The following is a 2,327-nucleotide window of genomic DNA, read 5'->3' as shown; positions in this document are numbered from 1 at the left end:
TTCATATAACTATATGTATGCGTACCCACGCAAATACACAGGAAATTAGATGGTCGAGGGTAGGCTTACCGTGCTGTAGTTTCTGTACTATTTGTTGCTAATATTTAAAGTTTTTCCTTATTTGCAGTGCCTGTCTGCTTGGAATATAATCATAAGAGCTGAGATTTCACAAATGTATTTGACCTTTATCATGAAACAAAATTCCTATTATAAAGTAGTTAACAAAAAGTGCAACGAGCATAAAAACTTATATACATTATACATATGAACATGTTTGGGCGTACGGGCCAGCCTCGAGAGGAATCACCGGGTCTCGGCCATCTGGTGCTGCCGCCGGAGGTTCTGGAACATGATGTCCACCATCGCCTCCAAGTTGTAGTCGTGGCGCCAGCCCCAGTCACTCCGCGCCTCGCTGTCGTCGAACACCTCCGGCCACGTGTCCGCTGTCGGTCAGAGTCGCATTGCGTAAATGCTCATTTCTCTAAGAGTCAGATTGTTTGTGAAATAAGTAATTATATCTCTTGTCATTCTGCATAGTTCAGACTAATTTAATTATTTTTTTTCTTTGTAAACTGTGAAGGGGAGGCAACATTACAACCAACACATTATTTGATATACTTATATAACTCATTCAAATATTGGTTAAACCATTCGTTTATCTATATATAAGAAAGATGGTTCTGGGTGATTCACTGTTAAAGTTAATGCTCTCAATCGCTTACAGTGCAAAGATCACTGCCAAGGGCGTGGCGCGTACCTATGTTCTGGCGTGAGTCCGGTCTGTAGGTGACGGGCAAGTCGGGGAAGTGGCGCCGCACGGCCTCCACGATCTCCTCCGGCGTGAAGCTCATGGCCGTTACGTTGTACGTCCTCCTCTTCAGAAGATCCTCGGGCGCGATCAGCATCTCCCAGAGCGACCTGCGGCGGAAAAGTGCTATCATGGCCTGCGGTGCTGTGCCGATCGGTGTTGTGGCAATGCTCAAAGGGTGTCTGGGTTAGGTACCTTTAGATATGCCGTTCTTTGGACTGTTTTTATCCTGGGCGTGAGGTTTTTGCATTGCTGTCGCGGTAAAACTACAGTTTTGTTGACATTACTGAGATGGAATAACTGCACTGTTTAATTTAAACTTAGGTTGGGGTACAGGTTTGTTACCGACAGAAAATAGTGAATAAAGAGAAACGGAGTGGCTTGCAGTCTTACACGCCCTTTTGCATTCATGCCTTATTAGATAATGGAGAGGCACATCGCCACTTTGAAGAAAAACAAAATTTTCTATTATAAATGCTGTCAACCAAGCCCTTCACAATGGGACTGCTGCAATAAGTGAAATAAAGCAACTTCAATGCGATACTTGCTTCACCGGGAAAGCAATGCAATTATCAAAATAGGAAGAGACGATCCAACCTCACCTGAGACAGTCGTCGATGTACATCATGGGCAGTCGGGTGTTCGGTCGAAGGTAGCACTCGTGCTCCCGCCCTTCGATGGCGTCGTGGAAGATCTGAACCGCGTAATCTGGGGAAAAAGATTGCTTCATTACAGCCCTGGCTACGTTACCGAGGGCTTTTTAACTTTCACTTATCTAGCTTCAGTTCATTGCATCCGAGCCCGGCTATAAAGATTGGGCCTTTATGTAGAGTATAAGCAAACGGAAGATTCCATTTCCATTGTTAGTATAGCTCTGGTAACTGATACGGTGTGCCATCTGACCCCAAACACGTGTAGAAAGCCAAAGACTGGCGGTTACCTGTCGTCCCGCCCCCCGGCTGGCTGTCGGAAGAAATGACGCCAGGAAAGCGCAAGCATCTGAAATCCAACCCGAACTTGTTGTGGTAATATTCGCCCAGCAACTCGCCGTGCACCTGTGGCGGCACAGGAAGAGGGTGGTTACTGTTTGGCCAAATGTAATTTGTAAATCATTAGTTTCCAGTCTAACACTTGGATGACATCAGGGCCTACACGAATTAGCCTTATTAGACATATGTCGTGCTTTTCAGCTCTTTGACAACAAAATGAGTCAAATTCAGCTCCAGTCAATTTATATCATGCTCATAATAAGTAATCACTAAAACATCCACCTGAATAAAACATCCACCTGAATAAAACATCCACCTGAATAAAACATCCACCTAAATAAAACATCCACCTGAATAAAACATCCACCTGAATAAAACATCCACCTGAATAAAACATCCACCTGAATAAAACATCCACCTGAATAAAACATCCACCTAAATAAAACATCCACCTGAATAAAACATCCACCTAAATAAAACATCCACCTGAATAAAACATCCACCTGAATAAAACATTCACCTGAATGGAG

At 43.9% G+C, this 2,327-nt stretch overlaps 1 protein-coding gene across 1 annotated transcript in view; it reads right to left on the bottom strand.

The window, feature by feature from the left end:
- Positions 1-159: 159 nt before the first annotated feature.
- LOC119591391 (L-threonine 3-dehydrogenase, mitochondrial-like) overlaps positions 160-2,327 on the bottom strand; it is a 16,662-nt gene continuing 14,494 nt past the window's right edge. The window contains exons 6-9 of the mRNA XM_037940131.1: positions 1,749-1,863; positions 1,411-1,516; positions 758-918; positions 160-443 (exon numbers count right to left, since the gene is read on the bottom strand). Of these exons, the coding sequence (XP_037796059.1) occupies positions 304-443; positions 758-918; positions 1,411-1,516; positions 1,749-1,863 (522 nt within the window). The 3' untranslated portion in view covers positions 160-303. The remainder of the gene's footprint in view (positions 444-757; positions 919-1,410; positions 1,517-1,748; positions 1,864-2,327) is intronic.

Source organism: Penaeus monodon, chromosome 28 (assembly GCF_015228065.2).
Source record: "Penaeus monodon isolate SGIC_2016 chromosome 28, NSTDA_Pmon_1, whole genome shotgun sequence".
NCBI lineage: Eukaryota > Metazoa > Arthropoda > Malacostraca > Decapoda > Penaeidae > Penaeus > Penaeus monodon.
The sequence above is the reverse complement of the archived record's forward strand: the minus strand, read 5'-3'. Positions and strand labels throughout refer to the sequence as shown.